General features: G+C 46.7%; 1 protein-coding gene across 1 annotated transcript in view; it reads right to left on the bottom strand.

The window, feature by feature from the left end:
• CRLF2 (cytokine receptor like factor 2) overlaps positions 1-13438 on the bottom strand; it is a 35590-nt gene extending 22152 nt beyond the window's left edge. Inside the window, exon 1 of the mRNA XM_029079650.2 lies at positions 13207-13438. Coding sequence (XP_028935483.1) covers positions 13207-13259 — 53 coding nt within the window. The 5' untranslated portion in view covers positions 13260-13438. The remainder of the gene's footprint in view (positions 1-13206) is intronic.
• Positions 13439-22713: the final 9275 nt, after the last annotated feature.

Below are 22713 nucleotides of genomic sequence, written 5' to 3'. Positions count from 1 at the left end.
AGTCCGTCAAAGGGCAGGGACAGTCTCTATTGCCGATTTGTACATTCCAAGCGCTTAGTACAGTGCTCTGCACATAGTAAGCGCTCAATAAATACTATTGAATGAATGAATAGATAATGTTGCTTTTCTGGAAGAACCTTGTTAGGGAGTTTTAATACATTTTTGCTCAGATGTGAATATTACATGGTTTAGTACTGTTGTCTATTTTGTTTCATGGTATTCGTTAAGTTCTTACTATGAGTCAAACACTGTTCTGAGTGCTGGGGTTAGCACAAGATGATCAATTCGGCCACAGTCCCATTACCAAATGGGTCTCACAGCTTAGGTAGGAGGGAGAACAGATATTGAATCCCCGTTTTGCAGATGAGGTAACTGAGGCACAAAGAAGTGAATCAGCTTGCTCAAGGTCACACGGCAGACAAGTGGGCAGAGTCAGGATTAGAACCCAGGGCCTCTGACTCTTAGACCCCTGCTCTTTCCACTAGGCCACGCTGCTTCTCCGATGATATTAGCATAACAGATATTCCCCAAATAATTCAAATAAAAAATATTCGCACGTGGCCTCCACATAGAGAAATGAAGTGATTTGCGCAGGGTCACACAGTAAGCTCTGATGACTTCCCTGTCTTCTGAAAAGGGCAAAGCCAGATTGAAAGGCCAGTATTCAGTAAATAGTTTCTTTTCACATCCCAAAAAACAGAAATTAAAAATAATCTCCCTTTCTGGGAATAGGATTTCTGGCAGAGGTTCACTTATAAATTTTAAAAAACACCAAAGCGAGAATCTCTTAGTCGAACGAAGACTCAATTTAGGATGGAAGGAAAGAGGGACAGAGAATGGAACGAAGAGCATGAGTTTTCCGATTCTAACATGGCCTAGTGGCTAGAACCCAGGGCTGGGAGTCAGAAGGACCTGGGTTCTAATCTCGGCTCCGCCTGCTGGGTGACCTGGGGTAAGTAACTTCACTTCGCTGGGCCTCGTTCACCTCATTTGTAAAATGGGGATTAAGAGTGTGAGCTCCATGTGGGACAGGGACTGGGTCCAACCTAATTAGCTGGTATCTACCCCAGTGCTTAGAACAGGGCTCGGCACCTAGTAAGAGCTTAGCAAGGACCATTATTACAGTTATTATTATTATTATCAATCCTAGCTCTTCTAGAGAAAAGCAGCGTGGCTGAGTGGAAAGAGCACGGGCTTTGGAGTCAGAGATCATGGGTTCGAATCCCGGCTCTGCCACTTGTCAGCTGTGTGACTGTGGGCAAGTCACTTAACTTCTCTGTGCCTCAGTTACCTCATCTGTAAAATGGGGATTAAGACTGTGAGCCCCACGTGGGACAACCTGATTCCCCTGTGTCTACCCCAGCGCTTAGAACAGTGCTCGGCACATAGTAAGCGCTTAACAAATACCAACATTATTATTATTATTACCGGTTGGCTGTGTGACCCTGAACGAGTCACTCAGCTTCCCCATGCCTCAGTTTCCTCATCTGAAAAATGGGGGTGAAATAGCTACTCTGTCTCCTATGAGATCCAGATTCTCTGTGATCTGATCGAAATTATCCCAGGACTCAGCAGACATTAAAGACTTAATAAACGGTATTATTGGCATTAGTATTATAATCATTAGCACTGCTCTTTTATGGTATACGTTAAGCGTTTACTATGTGTCAAAGTACCGAACTAGACCCTCAACTAGTCAGGTTGGACACATTCCATAGGGTTCGGGTGAGTTTGCCCACAGCGAGCTTACAGTCTAAAGAGGAGACTGTCATGGGAGTCAATCGGTGGTATTTACTGAGCGCTTACTGTGTGCAGAGCACTGTACTGAACCCGTGGGAGAGTAGGATGGCCCACGGAGAGCACAGTAAGCCATCGATCAATGCGATAGATGGATGGAAGGAATCAGCTCATCAACCCGGTAGGTTTGAGGGGTTGAACTTTGCCTGTTATTTTGTGGGTGTCACTCTCTGAGATAAATCCTCTCGAGGGCCTGAACCTGTCTGAGATTTCCCAGAATGCCTATCACCTAGGCAGAAAGTAGACTTTGAAGCCTCCTCTTCCTCTTGAGCTGAATCCTTTTGTTCTAAGGATGTGTGGGGTTGCGAGGGAGATTAGCAGAAAGGGGACGATAAGATAAAGGTTTGCTGAATTGCTAATAAAAAGAAATAAAACAGCTGACACAAGGAACAACCTGTCATTAACTCTTTGTAGACTCTAAGTCCCCCTTTTGACTGGGAGCTCTCTGTGGGCAGGGAATGTGGCATTTCAGTGGGTTGTATTGTCCTCTCACAAGCGCTGGGGACCTTTAGGTTGTTTGGTGGTGGATTGTCTGATTATTTGTAAATCCTGCCTGCAAGGGAAGAGTCTCTGCCCATAAGGGGTTCGCAGTCTGAGGGGAAGGGAGAACAGGTGCTAAATCTGTATTTTACACCTTCTTTCATTCATTCATTCATTCATTCAATAGTATTTATTGAGCGCTTACTATGTGCAGAGCACTGTACTAAGCGCTTGGGATGAACAAGTCGGCAACAGATAGAGACGGTCCCTGCCGTTTGACGGGCTTACGGTCTAATCGGGGGAGACGGACAGATGAGAACGATGGCACTAAACAGCGTCGAGAGGAAGAACATCTCGTAAAAACCGATGGCGACTAAATAGAATCAAGGCGATGTACAATTCATTAACAAAATAAATAGGGTAACGAAAATATATACGGTCGAGCGGACGAGTACGGTGCCGTGGGGATGGGAAGGGAGAGGTGGAGGAGCAGAGGGAAAAGGGGAAAATGAGGCTTTAGCTGCGGAGAGGTGAAGGGGGGATGGCAGAGGGAGTAGAGGGGGAAGAGGAGCTCAGTCTGGGAAGGCCTCTTGGAGGAGGTGATTTTTAAGTAAGGTTTTGAAGAGGGAAAGCGAATCAGTTTGGCGGAGGTGAGGAGGGAGGGCGTTCCGGGACCGCGGGAGGACGTGACCCAGGGGTCGACGGCGGGATAGGCGAGACCGAGGGACGGTGAGGAGGTGGGCGGCGGAGGAGCGGAGCGTGCGGGGTGGGCGGTAGAGAGAGAGAAGGGAGGAGAGGTAGGAAGGGGCAAGGTGATGGAGAGCCTTGAAGCCTAGAGTGAGGAGTTTTTGTTTGGAGCGGAGGTCGATAGGCAACCACTGGAGTTGTTTAAGAAGGGGAGTGACATGCCCAGATCGTTTCTGCAGGAAGATGAGCCGGGCAGCGGAGTGAAGAATAGACCGGAGCGGGGCGAGAGAGGAGGAAGGGAGGTCGGAGAGAAGGCTGACACGGTAGTCTAGCCGGGATATAACGAGAGCCCGTAATAGTAAGGTAGCCGTTTGGGTGGAGAGGAAAGGGCGGATCTTGGCGATATTGTAGAGGTGAAACCGGCAGATCTCGGTAACGGATAGGATGTGTGGGGTGAACGAGAGGGACGAGTCAAGGATGACACCGAGATTGCGGGCCTGTGGGACGGGAAGGATGGTCGTGCCATCCACGGTGATAGAGAAGTCTGGGAGAGGACCGGGTTTGGGAGGGAAGATGAGGAGCTCAGTCTTGCTCATGTTGAGTTTTAGGTGGCGGGCCGACATCCAGGTGGAGACGTCCCGGAGGCGGGAGGAGATGCGAGCCCGAAGGGAGGGGGAGAGGACAGGGGCGGAGATGTAGATCTGCGTGTCATCTGCGTAGAGATGGTAGTCAAAGCCGTGAGAGTGGATGAGTTCACCGAGGGAGTGAGTGTAAATGGAGAACAGAAGAGGGCCAAGAACTGACCCTTGAGGAACTCCGACAGTTAAAGGATGGGAGGGGGAGGAGGCTCCAGCGTAGGAGACCGAGAATGATCGGCCAGAGAGGTAAGAGGAGAACCAGGAGAGGACAGAGTCCGTGAAGCCAAGGTGAGATAAGGTACGAAGGAGGAGGGGATGGTCGACAGTGTCAAAGGCAGCAGAGAGGTCAAGGAGGATCAGAATGGAGTAGGAGCCATTGGATCTGGCAAGAAGGAGGTCACGGGTGACCTTAGAGAGAGCAGTCTCGGTAGAGTGGAGGGGACGGAAGCCAGATTGGAGGGGGTCTAGGAGAGAATGGGAGTTAAGGAATTCTAGGCATCGATTGTAGACGACTCGTTCTAGGATTTTGGAAAGGAAGGGTAGTAGGGAGATAGGACGATAACTGGAGGGGGAAGTGGGGTCAAGAGTGGGTTTTTTTAGGATGGGGGAGACGTGGGCATGTTTGAAGGCAGAGGGGAAGGAGCCCTTGGAGATTGAGTGGTTAAAAATAGAAGTTAAGGAAGGGAGGAGGGCAGAGGCGATGGTTTTAAGAAGGTGAGAGGGAATGGGGTCCGAGGTGCAGGTGGAGGGGGTGGCACTTGCGAGGAGGGAGGAGATCTCCTCTGAGGATACTGCAGGGAAGGATGGGAAAGTAGGGGAGGGGGTTGTTGGGGGGGAGGGGAGAGGCGGAGGGGAGAAGGGGTGACCTTCTCCCATTGCCCTCAACTTCCTGGGAAAGGGAGAAGTCGTGGCTCAGTGGAAAGAGCTCGGGCTTGGGAGTCAGAGGTCATGAGTTCCAATCCCGGCTCTGCCACTTGTCAGCTGTGTGACTGTGGGCAAGTCACTTCACTTCTCTGTGCCTCAGTTCCCTCATCTGTAAATTGGGGATCAACTGTGAGTTTCACATGGGACAACCTGATTACCCTGTATCTACCCCAGCGCTTAGAACAGTGCTATGCACATAGAAAGCGCTTAACAAATACCGACATAATTGTTAGTATTCCTTCTCGGCCTCCATTTCCACTTTCACACCATCCTACTCTCTCCATATCTCTGTGTCTCTGTCTCTCCCTCTTTCGCTCCCTTCCTTTCTCCCTCTCCTCCTCTCTCTCTCTCTTCTTCTCCCTCTCCCTCTCTGTCTCTTTCTTCCTTGGAAGCCCACTGCAATTCCTCCCACTCACTGTAATTCCTATCAGCAGACACCGACTCTCACCTCCACTTTTCTGAAAGATTTTGAGCCGTCTACACTGTAAGCTCACTGTGGTCGGGGAACGAGTCTACCAACTCTGTTTTATTATCCTCTCCCAAGTACTTAGTACAGTGCTCGGCACACAGTAGACAATATGATGGTTTGGTACCCTAAAGTGTGAGAGTCATGCAAGACCGGAAAGTCATTCTGTGATTCCAGTACCCCAGGACACGGATTCACTGGGATATTGGACCCTCTTGGGTTTCTGCATTTTAGGAGAAATGAATGTGGCCAGGGGGCAACATAAATAATTCTATAGATGGAAAATAGGTTTATCTAGAAACAAAAGAAGCCGAGTGGCCTAGTGGAAATAGCACAGACCTAGGAATCAGAAGGATCCAAATCTACCCCAGCGCTCAGAACAGTGTCTGGCACATAATAAGTGTTTAAAGGGTAAAAGCCCCAGAGCATTTATGTACAGAGCTGTAATTTTATTTATTTGTTTTGATGTCTGTCTCCTCCTTCCCTCTCTGGCCCCTCCGCCCCCTCTTGTGATCTACTGTGGGCAGGGAATGTCGCTGTTTGTTGCTGAAATGTACTTTCCAAGATCTTAGTACAGTGCTCCGCACGCAATAAGTACTCACTAAATCCAACTGAATGAATGAACAATTACCATAATAATAAAAACCAAACAAAAGAAGGTTGAGAAACATTAAAAGCTGTTGTCAAGGTTTTGAAGGGCTTTGAAATGTAAGGTGCTGAAAGGCTTTTCCCTATCTACATCTAAGTGAAGCTCAAGAAAATAGGCTTAGGGGGCCTTGTGAAGAAGATCTAGGTAAGATAAGAGCCAGCTCAACTTATCTGTTCTTTCGGGTTATATAAGACAGTTTCTGATGTCATGAATGATAACACATCCTGGCAAGCTCACAGGTCACAGGTTTTCTGTGTTTGAATCAGATGACAACTACCAGGTTAATTTTTTTATTTCTATTAATGTTCATCTCCCCCTCTAGACTATAAACTCGCTTTGGGCAGGGAATGAGTCTGTTATATTGTCCTGTCGTACCCTCCTAAGTGCTCGGTAAAGTGCTCTACACGCAGTAAGCGCGCCATGAATTTGACTGACCATATCAGCTCTCTGAAACTGGACTTTCGTAAATGGACTCTGGCTGAGGCCATGATATTAGCTGAAAGCAGGTCTTCATCCCCATTTTACAGATGAGGGAACCGAGGCCCAGAGAAGGGAAGTGGCTTGCCCCAGGTCACCCAGCGGTAAGTGGCAGAGCTGGGTTTAGAACCCAGATCCTGTGACACCCAGGCCTGCCCTCTTTCCAGGAGGCCACCCTGTTGTCAGAGACTAAAAATGTCTCTGACTCACAATCCCCTTGACATTCAGACTTTAAAAAAAAAAAGAATCATGTGGTCACTATTCCAAAAGATCATGGGGCACGTTTGGGGCAAGCAAATCAAATTGGACCCAATCCTTGTCCCACATGGGGCTCACAGCCTCCATCCCCAGGTTACAGATGAGGGAATTGAGGCCCAGAAAAGTGAAGTGACTTGGCCAAGGTAGCGTAACAGAGAAGTGGAAGAGGTAGGAGTCTGACTCCCAGGCCTGGGCTCTGTCCACTAGACTGTGCTACTTCTGAGTACCAGAGTCTACCCCCAATGAGGGCTCAATAAATATAATTGACCTACTGACTGACATTTGAAATCCCAAGTGATCTTGAAATTACAATTTGAAATCCAGGAATTGAAAAGTAAGTGGCCTTTATGAGTCATTCCTCCTGACGCTTGCATTCTTTCCCTGGAAAAATTCGAACCGTTGACATTTCTCTCTCAAGATTCACCCAAGGTGCCAATTTGCAGAAACAGATCTTGTCCTCTCAGAAGCACATGTTAAGGTGACTCGGCCAGCTTAGACGCTGCATTCCGAAATTTCCTCAAATGCCCTTTTGAACTTCCCTGTCTTTGGCACAGGGAAGTGGAGATTCATTCATTTATTCATTCCATCATATTTATTGAGCGCTTACTGTGTGTAGAGCACTGTATCAATTGCTTGGGAGAGACAGTATAACAATAGACACAGTCCTTGTCCATAAAGAGCTGAGATGTGACAGAATGAAATGTGCGGCCTGCTCTGAAAGATGATCTTTCTTCAGGAAACTCGGGGTAAAATGCCTTCTATATCAGTCAGACCATATTTATTGAACACCTACTGTGTGCAGAACATTGAACTAAGCACTTGGGAGATTCATTCAATTTATTCAATCATATTTATCAAATGCTTGCTTTCTGCAGAGCACTGTATTAAACGCTTGGGAGAGCACAATATAATTATCAATAGTCACACTCCCTTCCCACAATGAGTTTACAGTCTAGAGTGGGAGATTAAGTATATTATTCATTCATTCAATAATATTTATTAAGCACTTACTGTGTAGACTATGTCCCATTTAGACAGAGGGGCGGGAAAATAGTTCACTGGGGACCTCAGAAAAATGCATCTAGACTGGCAGCTCGCTGCGCGCCGGGAATATGTCTGCCAACTCTGTTGGATTGTACTCACCCAAGCGCTTAGTCCAATGCTTTGCACACAGTCAGCGCTCCAAAAATGCCATCGATTGATTAATGCCGAGAAGCAGCGTGGCGTAGTGGATAGAAGCGGCGTGGCTTAGTGGAAAGAGCTTGGGCTTGGGAGTCACAGGTCATGAGTTTGAGTCCCAGCTCTGCCACTTGTCAGCTGTGTGACTGTGAGCAAGTCACTTAACTTCTCTGTGCCTCAGTTACCTCATCTGTAAAATGGGGATTAACTGTGAGCCTCACGTGGGACAACCTGATGACCCTTTATCTCCCCCAGCGCTTAGAACAGTGCTCGGCACATAGTAAGCGCTTAACAAATACCAACATTATTATTATTAGAACCCGAGCCTGCAAGTCAGGAGGTCATGGGTTCATTCATTCATTCAATAGTATTTATTGAGCGCTTACTATGTGCAGAGCACTGTACTAAGCGCTTGGGATGAACAAGTCGGCAACAGATAGAGACAGTCCCTGCCGTTTGACGGGCTTACGGTCTAATCGGGGGAGACAAGAACAATGGCAATAAACAGAGTCAAGGGGAAGAACATCTCGTAAAAACAATGGCAACTAAATAGAATCGAGGCGATGTACAATTCATTAACAAAAAACACTACAACCCAGACTACATACTTTGTTGCTTTAATACCAAACTACTCACTCTGCTGTGACTTTCTCAGTCAAACTCTTGCTCCTGCCCTTCCTCCAGTCTGGTTCTAATGCGGGCTCTGCCACATGTCTGCTGCGTGACCTCGGGCAAGTCACTTCACTTCTCTAGGCCTCAGTTCCCTCATCTATAACATAGGGATTAAGACTGTAAAGCCCATGTGGGACAGGGACCGTGTCCAAACCGATTAGCTTGTACCTACCCCAGCGCTTAGCACACAGTAAGCGCTTAACAGATATTATTTTAAAAACGAGGCATGAGTCAGGTCTTGACGGGATAGCTTGCTTTAAGAGGATTCTTACTGACAACTAGTGTTTATAACACCAGCGTCCAGTCCCCATGTCTCCACCGGGTCTGTTTAGTCGCTGACCCCTCGTTCACGTCCTACCTCAGGTCTGGAGCGCCCTTCCTCCTCAAATCCCACAGATTCTCCCCCTTTCAAAGCGTTATTGAAGGCCCATCTCCTCCAAGAGGCCTTCCCTGACTAATCCCTCCTTTCCTCATCTCCCACTCCCTTCTCCGTTGCCCTGACTCGCTCCCTTTATTCATCCCCCCCCCCCATCACCCACCCTCAACCCCTCACCACCTATGTCTACAGCTATAATTTATTTCTATTAATGTCCGCCTCCCCGGCTCTAGACCGTAAGCTTGTTGTCGGCAGGGAATGTCTATTGCTGCATTGTACTCTCCCGAGCGCTTAGTACAGTGCTCTGCACACAGGAAGTGCTCAATAAATACGATGGAATGAATGAAGTCTAAGCTGCAGGGGAGAAGGAACAGCTTTTAGCAGGACTTTCCAAATCCGCCTTCTCACACATCGTTATCTATTCAGTCGTGTCTCTGCCAGAGGAGAAACAGGGAAAATAGTCCGAGGTGAATAATTCTAAACCTTATTGTCTGCCAACGACGGCACAGTAGGGAATAGTCTGGTAAATATCATAGTCTTGCAGTGTGGCCAAGTGAAAAGAATCCAGACCTAGGAGCCAGGAGATCCCGGTTCTAATCCTGACTCCGCCAGTGGTGTTACCCTGGGCAAGTGACCCCTACTCCAGCACTTAGGACACTTGCCATATGGTAAAAGCTTAACAAAAGCTATTAGAAGTCGTAGTAGTAGAAATAACGATAAACCTTCATGGATTAGCAGGCCTTCTTGTGGCCTTTCTGGCTTGTGGCCTCTGTGACTCAGTTTCCTCGTCTGTTAGTGGGGATAAAGACTCTGGTCCCCCTGTGGGACGGGAACTGTATCCAACCTGAGTACCTTGTATCTACCCTAGTGCTTAGTTCAATGCCTGGCATGTAGTAAGCGCTTAACAAATACAGTGAGTGCTTAACAAATTCCCTTAAAAAGCCTGTTTTTTATTGAGCGTTTACCATGTGGAGAGCACTGCACTGACCACTCGGGAGAGTACAACACAAACTCTCTCCCCTAAGCCAAAAAATAAATAATAGGCCAAGGATTCATCGTCTGGGATCTAATCCCGGCTCCGCCACTTGTGGGCTGTGTGACCTTGGGCAAGTCGCTTCACTTCCCTGAGGCTCAGTTACCTCATCTGTAAAATAGGGGTGAAGATCGTGAGCCCCGCTGGGAACATGGACTGTGTCCAACCTGACTGCTTTGTATCTTTCCCAGTGCTTAGAACAGTGCCTGGAACACAGTAAGAGCTTAACAAATGCCGTAATTATTATTATTATTATTATTATTAATATTATTATTACAATAAGAACAGTGCTTTTGGGTGTCCAGCAGGGGACGGCATCAGTCCACTGATGTGGCCTTGGAAACTCCCTTGTCTTCAGAAGAAATTCCCATCTGCCTCCTCCTTGGACTTGGGAAGAGGGAGAGCGAGCCTTGGAAATTTATCCTTTACATTATGTTATTTATCGATATTAATGTCCGACTCCCCCTCTAGACTGAAAGCTCGTTAATAATAATTGTGGTATTTGTTTAATAATAATGTTGGTATTTGTTAAGCGCTTACTAATGTGCAGAGCACTGTTCTAAGCGCTGGGGTAGATACAGGGTAATCCAGTCGTCCCACGTGAGGCTCACAATTAATCCTATTTTACAGATGAGGTAACTGAGGCACAGAGAGGTTAAGTGACTTGCCCACAGTCTAACCCTGACTGTGCGCCAGACGTCGTACTAAACGCCAGGGTAGATACTCGCTAATCAGGTTGGACACAGTCCCTGCCCCATGTGGGGCTCATGGTCTTAATCCCCGTTTTGTAGATGAGAGAAAGGCACAGAGAACTGAAGCGATTTACCCAAGGTCACACAGAAGACAAGTGGCAGAGCCAGGACTAGAATTCAGATCCTTCTGACTCCCAGCCTCTGTCTACTAAATCAGGATACTTCTAGCACTTACTATGTGCCAGGCTCTGTTCTAAACACTGGGGTAATTACAAGATAGGCTGGAAACAGTCCCTGGCCCACTTGGATCTCACGTTCTTAATTCCAATTTTATTTATGAAATTTATAAAATCGTTTTATAAATCTTTTTTTTACTGGTACAAGGGAATGTGTCTACCAACTCTGTTTTATGATACTTCTCCAAGTGTTGAATACAGTGCTCTGCACACTGTCAGAGCTCAGTAAATATTACTGATTGATTGAGCCCTGTCATTTCTCTTTACTTATCCATTATAGACCGCATTTTGATAACATATCTATAACTCTAAACATTTCTTGGTCAGTTATTTGAGAAGCAGCATGGTCTTAGTGGAAAGAGCCCAGGCCTGGGAGTCAGAAGGACCTGAGTTCTAATCCTGGCTCCACCACCCCCCGCTACGTGACTTTGGGAAAGTGACTTACCTTCTCTGCGCCTCAGCTCTCCCTTTGGCAAAATGGGGATTTAATACCTGTTCTCTCTCCTGCATAGACTGTGAGCCCCATGTGGGACCTGATTATCTTATATCTCCCCCAGTGCTTAGAACAGTGCTTTTTTTTAATGTATTTCTTGAATGCACACTGTGTTTAACAACATTCTAAGCTCCGAGTTAGAGACGAGTTAATCAGATCGGACTCAGTCCCCATCCCAGTGCTTAGAACAGTGCTTGGCACATAGTAAGTACTTAAAAAGCCTTGTCTTGTTTTAAGCAGTTGAGCCTTTTCTGATCCATAGGGACTCCGTGGACGCATCTCTCCCAGAACACCCCATCTCCAGGTGCAAGCGTTCCGGTAGCTTATCCATAGAATTTTCTTGGGAAAAATCCGAAGGGGTTGACCATGACTTCCTTCTGCAAAGTAAATTTGAGTCTCCGCCCTCGACTCTTTCCCATGCGGCTGCTGTCCAGCACGACTGAGTTTTGACTCGTAGCGGTTGGCCTTCCGCCCGCTAGCCACTTCCCGAGCTAGGAACCGACTGGGCATGCCTCTGCTCGGCTCTCCCTCCCGTAAGCCGAGGCCGGTAGAGGACGGGAGGGGGCTTAATAAGTACCATAATTATTATTATTATCCCACATGGGGCTCACAGTCTAAGTAGGAGGAAAAACAAAGAATAATTCTTAGTTATTAAGGAGTGGCAGAACTGTCCAGTCTACTCCCAAGTGTCTCAGCTTCTGTGACTCATTTCGCTCATTCATTCAGTCGTATTTATTAAGCACTTAATTACTGGGTGCAGAGCACTGTACTAAGCTTTTGGGAAAGTACAACACAACAATAAACAGAGACATTCCCTGCCAGCAACGAGCTCACAGTCTAGAGGAGGGGAAACAGACATCCATCTAAATAAATAAAATTAAAGATATGGACATAAGTGCTGTCGGGCTGGGAGATGGGGAAGAGCAAAAGGAGTAAGGGTGACACAGAAATGAGTGGGAGTTGAGGGAAAGTGGGGCTTAGTCTGGGAAGGCATCTTGGAGGAGATGGGCCTTCAGTGGGCTTCGAAGGAGGGGGATTTGTCGGATTTGAGGAGGAAGGGTGTTCCAGACCCGGTGCCAGAACTTTATTTTATCAGGACTGTTTCTTTGGGGAAGCTAACAGGCTGCTTCTCTGTCCCACTGCTCTCTCTGAGACTCTAGACTGTAAGCTCATCGTGGACAGGGAATGTGTCTGGGTATTGTTCAATAGTATTTATTGAGCGCTTACTATGTGCAGAGCACTGTACTAAGCGCTTGGAACGTACAAATCGGTAACAGATAACAGAATGTACAAATGTACAAAACAGATAACAGAATGTACAAATGTACAAAACAGATAACAGAATGTACAAATCGGTAACAGGTAGGTATTGTCTATTGTCCCCTCCCAAGCGCTTAGTACAGTGCTCTGCACACAGTAAGCTATTAATAAATGCCATTGAATGAACAAACCCTGGCCCCAATGTCTCTCCGACTCCCCCTTCCTCTTCTCGTTTATGCCTTCTTCCCGTTCCACCCAAGGCTCAGACGTCTGAACCAGTCACGGCCAGGGATCTGTCCCTGAGTCAATCGGAATGCTTCGAGTCAGTGGCCCACAGGAGAAGGCCCACCTACTTCCATAGATGTCCCAGTGACAGCGCCGTAGAATCAATCCACCAATGAGTGGCATTTATTGACCGCTGACTGCGTGCAGAGCACCGTACTAAGCGCCTGGGAGAGTATAATTCAACAGGATTGGTAGAAATGTTCCTTGCCCACAGCGAGCTTACGGTGTAGAGGGGGAGACAGGCATTAATTGATCAATGGCATTTATTGAGCGCTTCCTGTGTGCCGAAGAGTGGACTAAGCGCTTGGGAGAGCCCGATACAACAGTTTTAGGAGACATCTCGCCTCCAGCCAGAATCCAAACAACCTTCCCTCCCCCATCCTCCCCGGCCCAGTTTGATTTCCTCACTTGAGCCGCCCCTCCAAAAGCCTCTCCAAGAAGTGCACTGTGGGTCAACCTAAAAGCCGGTCTCACTTGGAGAGTTTCTCAGCAGTCACGTTCCCCTGACAAAATCCTGGTAGGGAAATGTAATCTTTCAAAAGAAATTAGGGAGGCTTTCTTGTAAAAGCAAACCTCACAACCTTCGAGACGTGAGGAAACTCACATCAGCAGCTGTGGAGTAAGAACTTCCGTAGAACTGGGTTTCTCTTTGCCCATTTCTTCTCCTTGAGGTGTAGCATCCTCTCCTTTACTGAAGAAAACCGATCCCGTTTTCCTGCTCTTTTCCAGTGATTGTCTGGCAGATAAATCCTCACCTTTCCCGGAACCTCTGAAAACAAGAGGAAATCTGCCCTTGGGCTTTCTGGGTATTGAAAAACACCAACATTTCAGATGGGCTCCGTTCTACTACCCTGGCAAAAACAGAAATGGAATCTCCCCTAAGGGAAAGCACGAAGGTTATCACCGCATCCACAGTCCTCCAGTCTGATTTGGCTTTTTTTTTTTTTTTTGACCTTAGAGTGAAACAATGAAATCCCAAGAAAAGACCGCGGCCCATTTCCAGGAATTGAGTCACAACCTATGCCGAACCGGTCGAAGCTGTTTGTAGCCTAGTGGAGCGAGCCCGGGCCTGAGAGTCAAAAGGACCTGGGTTCTAATCCTGCCTCCTCTACTTGTCTGCTGTGTGACCTTGGGCAAGCTAGAAAAAAGGTTCACTTCTCTGGGCCTCTGTGTCCTAAATTGCAACTTAGACTGTGAGCTCCATATGGGACAGGGACTCTGTCTGACCTAATTCACTTGTATCTACCACAGCATTTAGAACAATGTTGGACACATAGTAAGGGCTTAACCAATACCATTTAAAAAGAGGAAAAGACAAAAGTCTGGTTTATTTAAAAGCTTTTGAAGAAGACTTTCCCAACTCACCTTGTCTGCACAGATGACGGGGGAAGAAGAAAGAATGTAAATGAGCAAATGAACTAAAAGAAACCAGCAACTTTTTTTTTTTTAAGTACTTACTAGATGCCAGGCACCGTACTAAGCGCTGAGGTAGATACAAGCTAATCAGGTTGGACACAGTCCCTATCCTACGTGGAGCTCTGTCTTCATTCCCATTTTCCAGATGAGGTGGAATATCCTCTAGATGGTCAGCTAGTTAGGGGCAGGGACTGCATCTGCTAATTCTGTTATAGTGGACTCTCCGAGCGCTTAATACAGCACTCTGCACATAGCTCTCAATAAGATACCACTGATCGATTGATTGATGAGGTCACTGAGGCTCAAGGAAGTGAAGTGATTTTCCCAAGTTCACACAGCAGACAGGTGGTAGAACCGCGATTAGAACCCAGGTCCTTCTATCTCCCAGGCCCGGGCTCTAACCTCTTGAAAAATAAGCAGCCTCTCCCAACCAGACTGATTGTTTCCCAAGACATGGACGGGGGTATGTGGTGAGGGACGGAGAGAATGTAAGATGAGGGAATGAGGAGGAGGAAGAAGGTTCAAAGAGACAGGACCAAATCCATGAATGAAAATATTACGGTTCTTCAGAAAAGAACCAATTTTATTGAATATCTTCATTGATGACTGAAAGAGGAAGAATGTGATGAGTTGGGACTATGTTCTTCTGAGTGGTAAAATACCTTGCAGATAATAATACTTCATGTGCCAAGCCCTGTAATAAGCACTGGGATTAATACCAGATTAGCAGGTGGGACACAGTGGGTCCTACGTGTACTATGTACATGTACTGTACTAAGCGTTTGGGAGAGGACGATACAACAATAAATAGACACATTCCCTGCCCACAGTGAGCTTACAATCTGGTGTGGGAAGACAGACGTCAAAAACATAAATAAATTACAGCTGTGTACATAAGTGCCGTGGCTGGTGAGGCAGAGGGGGAAACATAACCTAGCGGATAGAGCCCGGGCCTGGGGGCCAGAAGGACCTGGGTTCTAATGTCGGCTCCGCCGCTTGTCTGCTGTGTGACTTTGGGCAATTCACTCCACTTCTCTGTGCCTCAGCTATCTCATCTATAAAATGGGGATGAAGACCGTGAACCCCACCTGGGACGAGGACTGCGTCCAACCCGATTTGCTTGTATCCCCGCACCAGTGCTCAGTACAGTACCCGGCGCATAGGAAGCGCTTAACAAAATTCCATAATTAGTATTATTATATAGGGAAAGCTGTGGGGATGAGGGTGGGTTGAGGACAAGGCACAGATCCAAAGATGACGCAGGAGGGAGAGGGAGGAGGGGAAATGGTGGGTGGAGGGAGGGAGGGAGGAAGGGAAGGAAGGAAGGAAGGAAGGAAGCATTCAGACAATCACCCACCATCTCTTTCATACTGACTCCAGTTCCACAGGAGCACTGAGAGAGGAAGACAAAGCCTCCCCTGACTGATTTCTCAGCAGCCTCAGCGGCCTTATCCCTTCCGCCAACTCGCATGCTCTGGAACTTGTTTGTCCCCACCCTCAGGCTCACTGGTACGTGAGTCTTCTATTTATTGTGTCCACTGATAGAAGAATTTTTATTTTTGTCTCCGTGATTAAGAGTGCAAGTTCCTTGTGGAAAGGGAACATTTCTCTTCTTTATTCTGTACTTCCCCAATGCTGAGTACAGTGCACTTCACCAAATGCTACACTATTGTTTCCAGTGCTTAGTACAGTGCTCTGCCCATATTAAGCGCTCAATAAATACTATTGAATGAATGAATGAATGCTATTACAACCACTATAATAGTGGATTCTTCCATTTGATGAGGAGAATGTGGGATACATTTCTACACTTTAATTACTTTTGTCACAGACAAGCAAAGGCTGTTTGTTTTTTACATGACATTTGTTAAGTGCTTACTACTTGCCAGGCACTGTTCAAAGTGCTAGGGGAGACCCAAGCTCATCCGGTTGGATACGGTCCCTGTCCCTCATGTGGCTCCAGGTCTTTATCTCCATTTTACAGATGAGGGAACTGAGATCCAGGGAAGTGCAGTGACTTTATTTTTAATGCTTTTGGTGAACTGCTTGTTGGTTGCCAGGAACTGTTCTAAGTACCGGAATGGATACTAACTAATCAGGTTGGACACAGTTTAGGTCCCATGGGGGGCTCACTGTGTTAATCCCATTTTACAGATGAGGGAAGTGAGGCACAGAGAAGTGAAGTGACTTGCCTAAGAGCTCACAGCAGACACGGGCCCCAGAGTCCCACAGCAGACAAGTGGGGGAGCTGGGATTAGAACCCAGGTCTTTCTGACTCCCAGAACCGAGCTCTCTCCACTAGGCCACACTGCTTACTGTGGGCTAAGCACGATATAGTAGTATCAGAATATAGTAGGAACAGACGTAATTCCAGTCTCTCACTCTAAGGAGGCACGTGGCTTAGTGGATAGAGCCCGGGCCTGGGAGTCAGAAGGACCTGGGTTTTAATCTCAGCTCCGCCACATGACTGTGTGACCTTGGGCAAGTCACATAACTTTTCTGGGCCTTAGTTACCTCATCTGTAAAATGGGGATTAAGCGGGTGAGCCCCATGAGGGACAGAAACTGTGTCCAACCCAATTAACTTGTATCTACCCCGGTACTTAGATCAGTGTAACACTTAAGCTTAATAAGTACTGTTATTATTACTAATAACAGGCATTGAATACCCAATTTACAGATGAGGAAACCAAGGACCAGAGAAGTGAAGCGACTTGTCCAAGAGCACCCTGCAAACCATTGGTGGAGCCAGAATGAGAACCCACGTCTTTATGATTCCCGGGCCCGGACTCTTTCTACTAGGCCACGCTGCTTCCATAAGTATTCTCGTAGCATCCGAGCCCTGCTTGGTCACTTGGATAGAGCCACGTTGGGTGGGCTAAGGGAGAGAAACAGCAGGAGAGTCAAAGAGGTGTTCTGGAGAGATCCGGAATCAGAAAACCAAAAGCCAGAAAGGCAGACAAAACATTTCAAGGACTTGGAAAGAGCAAAGCCTCTCACAAAACCGCAATTCTCATGGGAAAGCACGTCCCAGTTTTCAGCTGGGTGGCTATTGTTGAGTACAGAGATAGAAGGCACTTGACTGCAGAGAATAGATCATGTTTTCAAGCAAAAACTGTGTAAGAAATGAGAAAAGAGGATGGGAAAGAGAAAATGGTTGAGGCAGACGTTCAACGCAACCACACAGCGAGGGACAGACTTTTCCAACGTAAGATATAGGCAAGACTGCGGTGACGTGTTGGCTTTTTCAGTCACACAAACCTTTAGTCATGTCATCTTCGATTGCCAGAAAATATTTCCTGTACTCTTTCGAGCACTTACCACAGTGCTCTGCTCCCAGACTACTAAGTGCTTATTAAATATTAGTGAATGATTGCTCTTTTTATGGTATTTCTTAAGCACTTATTATGTGTCAAGCTCTGTTAGAAGAGTGCTCGACACATAGTATGTGCCTAATAAATGCCCATTAAAAAAACCCAAAAAATAAAAAATAAAGTGCCTCTACTTGTCTGCAACAAAAGTGAGTAAAGTGTAGAAATGTCTTCCACATTCTCCTCAGTAAATGGAAGAATCCACTGAGCCCCATAGACGTCTCCTTTCCATCCCTCACTGGGGCTTGTGTTAAATACTTTGTTAACCAGCTTCTTTCTTACCAAAAACTTGAGAAATATTTTGTTATACATCGTGGAGTTTCAGGCAAGGTTCTCTGCAGACCTCCTAAATTTGTTATTTTGCCCCGATCTGTCACTCTGTGTAGATTTTCCATTTGGAAGAACTTTCTCATATTTAAGGATAGATTTTCCTTCTGAAGACCTCTTTTTCCTGGCCAGTGATCATTATTATTAATATTATAATAATTAATAATGGTATTTGTTAAGCGCTTACTATGTGTCAAGCACTGTTCCAATGCTCTGGGGTAGATAGAAGCTAATCAGGTGGACACAGTCTTTGTCCCACGTAGAGCTCACGGTCTTAATCCCCATTTTACATAGGAGAGAAGTGAAGTGACTTGCCCAAAGTCACAAAGCGAGCAATTGGCAATCCGGGATTAACTGAAATTCATTGTATGTTATTTTGCAATCCAAGAGTGAGACAGTAATTTCTTCCCAACAACGCAGAGCGGCCTAACCCGGCTCATTGTTGGCAGTTTTCTCACCACACATGTAAGAATGACTATGGTATATGTTAAGCGCTTACTGCGTGCCAAGCACTGTGCGCTGAGGAAGATACAAGCTAATCAGATCAGACCCAGTTCCGGTCCCACACGGGGCTCACGGAGTGAACGGAAATTGAATCCCCATTTTTCAGATGAGGAAACCGAGGCATTGAGAAACAAAGTGAGTCACCAAAGGTCCCAGAGCAGGCAAGTGGCAGAGCTGGGATTAAAAGGCCCAGGCTCTATCCACTGGGCCACACTGCTGCTCCAGTGTGGTTATCTACTGGCAAGAATCAAAGTCTTTCCATTCAGCTCAACTTGCACAAACGTTGGCCCAGTTTAAAACCTGATAAGTCGATGTTTCCCCATAGCAGCGACCCAGTGGACTGATTTCGAAATGGTTGTATGTTTGGCCATTTCTCTGGGCACCGTTGGTAATGAAGGATGCTAATCTTGTTTGTGAAAATAGAGGAGGGACGGTTGTTTTACCATATTTTCGTCTCAGATGCTACAAGATTGTGAGGAACTCTTAGCCGGAAATTCTGTATTTGAGACAAGAAACTCCTTTCCTGCTGGTAGCCACAGAGGTCCTGTTAGTGGCCACGAATACGCTCTTTTAGCACCCCCACCCCGGCCTCGGCCGGCCTGGGAGTCAGAGGACATGGCTTCAAATGTCGCCACTCATCTGCTGTGTGACCTCAGGCAAGTCGCCTAACTTTTCCGTGCCTCATCTGCCAAATGGGGATTCGCTATCTAATAATAGTAATTGCGGTATTTGCTAAGCACTTACTAAGTGACCAGCTCTGTTGTAAGCACTGGGGTAGATACAAGAGAATCGATCAGTCAGATTTATTGAGCGCTCACCATGCGCAGAGCGCCGTACTGAGCCCTTGGCAACGTACAATAAAACAACGTAGAGTCTGTAGACACATTCCCTGCCCATGACAGGTTGGACAGAATCCCTGTCCCACATGGAACTTGATCTCAGCAGGAGAGGGGACGGGTTTTAAATCAGCGTGAGAAGCTGCATGATTTCTGGCAGATCTCCTGCTCACAGAAGCTAGAGAAGCAGCGTGGCTCAGTGAAAAGAGCATAGGCTTAGGAGTCAGAGGTCATTCATTCATTCATTCAATAGTATTTATTGAGCGCTTACTATGTGCAGAGCACTGTACTAAGCGCTTGGGATGAACAAGTCGGCAACAGATAGAGACAGTCCCTGCCGTTTGACGGGCTTACGGTCTAATCGGGGGAGACGGACAGACAAGAACAATGGCACTAAACAGCGTCAAGGGGAAGAACATCTCATAAAAACAATGGCAACTAAATAGAATCAAGGCGATGTACAATTCATTAACAAAATAAATAGGGTAACGAAAATACATACAGTTGAGGTCATGGGTTCTAATCCCGGCTCCGCCACCTGTCAGCTGTGTGACTTTGGGCAAGTCACCTACCTTCTTGGTGCCTCAGTTCCCTCATCTGTAAAATGGGGATGAAGACTGTGAGCCCCACGTGGGACAACCTGATTAACCTGTATCTACCCCAGCGCTTAGAACAGTGCTCTGCACATAGTAAGCGCTTAACAAATACCAACATTAAGCCCCATTTGGCAGATGAGGGAACTGAGGCACTGAGAAGTGAAGTAACTTTCCCCAGATCAAACAGTGGGTAAGTGGCAGAGCAAGGATTAGAGCCCAGGTCCTCGGGCTCCCAGGCCCAGGCTCTTTCCACTAGGCCACACTGCTTCTCAATCTCCTTTCTCCCTCCTGCTTAGACTGGGAGCCCTATGTGGGGCAGGGATTGTGTCCAAGCTGATTACCTTGTATCTACCCCAGTGTTTAGTATACTGCTTGTCTTATGCCGTCGAGTCGTGTCCGCCCCGTAGCGACTCCATAGACACATCTCTCCCTGAATGCCCCACCTCCATCTGCAGTGATTCTAATAGTGGATCCATAGAATTTCCTTGGGAAAAATCTGGAAGTGGTTTACCATTGCCTCTTTCTGCGCAGTAAACTTGAATCTCCACCCTCGACTCTCCCGTGCCGCTGCTGCCCGGCACAGGTGAGCTTTGACTAGCCCCTGCCCATGCTAGGAATGGGCAGGCCTCAGCTTGACTCTCCCTCCCACAGTCAAGATGGTTAGAATACTGCCTGGAAACTCTCCAGGTGTGACCCTGAGAGGGGGAGTATACTGCTAGGCACATAATAATAATAATAACAAAAATTGTGGATATGTGCCAGGCACTGTACTGGGGTAGACACAAGACGACCTGATCGCACATAGGGCTCGCAGTCTAAGTAGGACTAAATGGGTCTGAGTAGGGGAACAGTAATAATTAATTATCAGTTCCTTCATCCACACAATGGGGAATCGATACCTGTTACTTAGAGAGCTTCATGTGAGACCTGACTATCTTGTATCTTCCCCAGTGCTTATTTCAGTGTTTGGCACACAGAAAGCACTTGCAAGCTCATTATGGGCAGGGAACGTCTCTGCTAATTCCGTTGTATCGTCCTCTTAGGACAATGATCTGCACGTAGTAAGCACCCGATGAACAACCACCGCAGTTATCATTACCGTGGTTTTTAAATGAAGGAAAGATCAACTTCTACGGAACCTTCTGCCGTAATATTCATTTATTTATCTACCCTTTACTAAAACTATCCGGTTATGTTGCTGCAGAACAGCCACCCCTAGACTTTCTGAGTAAACCAATTCCTGAGAAGGAGCATCGCCTAGTAGATAGAGCGCGGGCCTGGGAATCAGATGGACCTGGGTTCTATTCACTAGGCCACGCTGTTTACTGCTTGGATGTCTTGTGTCCTTGGGAAAATCACTTAACTGAACTTAATCGCTTTACTTTCCTGTGCCTCGGTTATGTCATCTGTAAAATGGGGATTAAGATTTTGAGCCCCATGCGAGACAGGGACTGTGTCCAACTGTATTAGCTTGTATCCACCTCAGCACTTAGTACAGCGCCTGGAAAATAGTAAGCACTTAACGAATGCCATAAAAAAAATTGGGATATATTTTTGGCAAGAGTCCATTCGCAAAAGGACCAAATGGAAGACATCATCCCCTTATTTCTCTCGTACTACCCACAAAAATCCGCTCGGCTGTTCAGAAACTTCCATCCCAACATTTCCTTTCTATCAAAATCAATCAAACAAGCAGTGGTATTTATTGATACTTAATATGTGCAGAGCACTATACTAAGCGATCGGGAGAGTACAGTCCAGCAGAATTAGCAGACAAGGTCCCTGCCCATAAGGAGATGACAGTCTAGAGGGGGGAGATAGACATTAATCAATCAGTTAAGTGTATTTATTGACCACTTACTATACTAAGCAGTTGGGAGAGTATAGTATAATGGAATTAGCAGACACGTTCCCTGCCCATAATGAACTGTCTAGAGGGATTGTAGATTTCTATTTTTGAGACGTCGGGTTGATATCAACTGATTGTGAAAGAAAGGGCTTATCTTGTGTCATGCAGCACAACAGAAGGGAAATCTTTCACAATTTCCGCCACCCTTAGTGTTGGGGCCCCAAGAGAACGTGTCCACAAAACCCTCTTACTTCTCTTCCAGAGTGTTTGCGCAACCTTTCTGGATTTTTTTTATTCCTGCTCACGAACCGAGCCAGAGGTCTTCCCATCTGCTTGCCGTACCCTTCACTCCACTCACGAGCAGAAGGGCCAGAAATCCCTATTCGGATGAGTTAATCCATCCATCAATCAATCAGTGTTATTTATTGAGCAATTCCTGTGTGTAGAGCTCTGTAATAAGCGCATCTGTTCAAGAGGGCCAGCGCCCTTCACTCTCCTCACACACAGATGGGCCAGAAATCCCAATTCAGGCGAGAAATCGATCCCTCAATCCATCAGTGGTATTTACTGAGCTCTTACTATCTGCAGAACACTGTACTAAGCACTTAGGAGAAGACTATTTATCGGACACATTCGTTGGCCACAAGAAATTGTGGCATTTATTAAGCATCAGCAGCGGATTGAGCACAAGGGTGGACAATCCCTGTCCCGCACGGAGCTCACGTTCTTCATCCCCATTTTACAGGTGAGGTAACTGAAGCCCAGAAAAGTGAAGTGGCCTACCCAAGGTCTCACAGCAGACAAGTGGTGGAGCCGGGATTAGAACCCAGATCCTTCCTCCTCCCAGGCCTGCACTCTATCCACTAGGCCACGCTGCTTCCCGCTGGGCTGTCGTTTGACCTTGGGCAAATCGCTTGACCGAACTTAATCACTTCACTTCTGTGCTTCAGTTTCCTCATCTGGGGGCAATGGGGAATAAGACTATGAGCCTCACAAGGGACAGGGACTGTATCCCACCTGATCAACTTGTATCTACCCCAGCGCTCGGTACAGTGCCTGGCACATAGTAATCGCTTAACAAATACCATTTAAAAAAAAATTACAACGGAGTTGGTAGGCAAATTCCCTGCTCACAGAGAGCTTAATAGGAATACAAAGGCAGGTAAGGTTCTCACTGGCATAAAGCTCCCCTCAGGGCATATAAATAATAATA

Source organism: Ornithorhynchus anatinus, chromosome 15, assembly GCF_004115215.2.
Source record: "Ornithorhynchus anatinus isolate Pmale09 chromosome 15, mOrnAna1.pri.v4, whole genome shotgun sequence".
Lineage (NCBI taxonomy): Eukaryota > Metazoa > Chordata > Mammalia > Monotremata > Ornithorhynchidae > Ornithorhynchus > Ornithorhynchus anatinus.
This window is presented reverse-complemented; position numbering and strand designations above follow the sequence as displayed.